This window comes from Gouania willdenowi, chromosome 20 (genome assembly GCF_900634775.1).
Source record: "Gouania willdenowi chromosome 20, fGouWil2.1, whole genome shotgun sequence".
NCBI lineage: Eukaryota > Metazoa > Chordata > Actinopteri > Blenniiformes > Gobiesocidae > Gouania > Gouania willdenowi.
The window spans coordinates 17,815,713-17,817,722 of record NC_041063.1 but is presented as its reverse complement, the minus strand read 5'-3'; the positions used below and the strand labels follow the sequence as shown (position 1 = coordinate 17,817,722).

The window sequence follows — 2,010 nt, the reverse complement described above, 5'->3', positions numbered from 1 at the left end:
ACTATCATTTTGTAAATAAGTGGAAAGAAACTGTATTTAGTTTTTATCATTTCGGTCATCTCCCACCTGGTGTGGATCCAAGGCTGACTATACTTATTATGATTCATTTTAAGTAAATAAAAATACATTTCCATATTTTTAAAGCTTTCATTTGTAAATTTTACATTCAAGTAGTGCGATCGCATACCCCCATTTGAGAAACATTGTTTTATACCATTTCAAATTCAAACATACGCCAAAAAAGTTTTTAAATCAATACTTAATGTTTTTATTCATCAAATATGATTATGTACGAGTAGAGATAGAGAATAATCTGATTTCAATAAGAAAGTCATCCAGTGCTGTCACCTGTCCATCACAGGTGGAGCAAACAGTCCAGCTCACAGGTTACCAAGATCCTCAGTGTTTCCCAGGTTTGCCCTTCTTCTTCCCCCCTTTCCCACCTCCAAACTTCCCTCCTTTCCCCCCACCAAACTTCCCTCCTCCAGCCTTCCCTTTCCCACCTCCACCACCCTTACCCCCTCCAGCCTTCCCTTTCCCACCTCCACCACCCTTCCCAGCCATATTTCCTTTCCGTCCTTTCTTTCCAGTCCACTTCTTCCTCTTGGATGCAGCCTCCTCTCTATCCTCCTCCCTCATCTGCTTGTTCATGGCCTTGGTGATGTCCATCTTGGGCTTCTTACCGTCCATCACCTGCAGTAGCTCCAGCTGCTTCTGTTTCTCGGTGGAAAAGTCTCCGATCAGCGGGTCAAACTTCCTCTTCTTTCCGCTCCTGGGGGGTTTCTCCTTGGGGAGCCTCTCCTGGAAGCGCCCCATGGAGGCTGTGGAGGTTTTAGCCACGGACATGGCTCGGTCCAGCTCGTCTTTGGACTTCTGGAGTCTGGGAGTCAGACCACCTGAACCTGGGACTTTGCTTTTCTGTGACCGGGCGATGTTTTTAAGTCGGTTCAGCTCGTTTTTGGCCACTCTCTCCTTCTTGGCTTTGACGCGCTTAGCGAACTGGTCTTCATTCGGGTCTGCGGACCCCGGGACCTCGATCAGCCACTCTTTAGTGTCGTCTTTAGCCCTCTGGTAGCCCCAGCGTCTCCGCCACTCTTTAGCCGTCTCGTCCCAGACCAGGTTGGTCTTCTTCTTCTTTTGGATACCCTTCAGCTTAGCGAACTGTTCCCACCGGGTCGGGGGTCGTTGTTTCGGGGGCGGCTTCTCTCTGGGCAGCGGGGTGGTGGAATCCGGTAGTTTGGCCACTATCACCTCCTCGACCCTCTCCGTGGGTTGTTTCCATATTTCATTGATGAGCAGCTGCGTGTTGTCTCGTGCTAACGACAGCAGGAAGTCGTCCTTCTTCTGCGTCTTGAAGTCCCGGACCTCGATAGTGTTTTTGTCAAACGCCAACAGGTTCCCAATGTCAAATTCCAGGTCCAGCTCTTTGTGGACGGTGATACTTTTCAGCTTTTCTGCTTCTTCTTGCTCGGCTTTGGCCAACAGTTCCTCCACACTGCACGCAGCCATGATGGTTAAAGCGTGTGTGGATTGTTCCCCACGTGTAAACAGCTCCGTTAAACTACTTCCGGGTCACAACAAACGGATGTAGGTGTGGCCGCTAGAGAGCAGTGTTACCCCGTTTCTTGAAGAAGTCAATAAAAACCCTTCCGTAAAACTTAATATATCTAATAAAATACAAATAATGTGTATATTTTGAATTATGTCATTCAAAGTATTTTATATATATATATATATATATATATATATATTGAATATTAAAAAAGTTATGTATTATATTATAATATCACAATATTTAACATTATATATTAAATATTTAAAATACATTTTTTAAGAAGTGCAAATATTATTATGATTATTATTATTTTGCCACATTCCTGTCTTCAGTCAAGTGTTTGGACAAGACTGGTGTCCACTCACTAGCAGCAAGAACCTGCTGGTTTCCTACAAGTGCCTTCCAGGTAACACACACACACAACATGAAGTGTTTGAATAAGTATTGCTACAAGT

At 44.6% G+C, this 2,010-nt stretch overlaps 1 protein-coding gene across 1 annotated transcript; it reads right to left on the bottom strand.

Moving 5' to 3' along the window:
* Positions 1-399: 399 nt before the first annotated feature.
* On the bottom strand, positions 400-1,566 carry rrs1 (ribosome biogenesis regulator 1 homolog). Its single transcript, XM_028435108.1, has one exon. It carries the CDS (start codon positions 1,507-1,509, stop codon positions 400-402), a length of 1,110 nt encoding a protein of 369 aa, XP_028290909.1. The 5' UTR covers positions 1,510-1,566.
* Between the last annotated feature and the right edge of the window lie 444 nt (positions 1,567-2,010).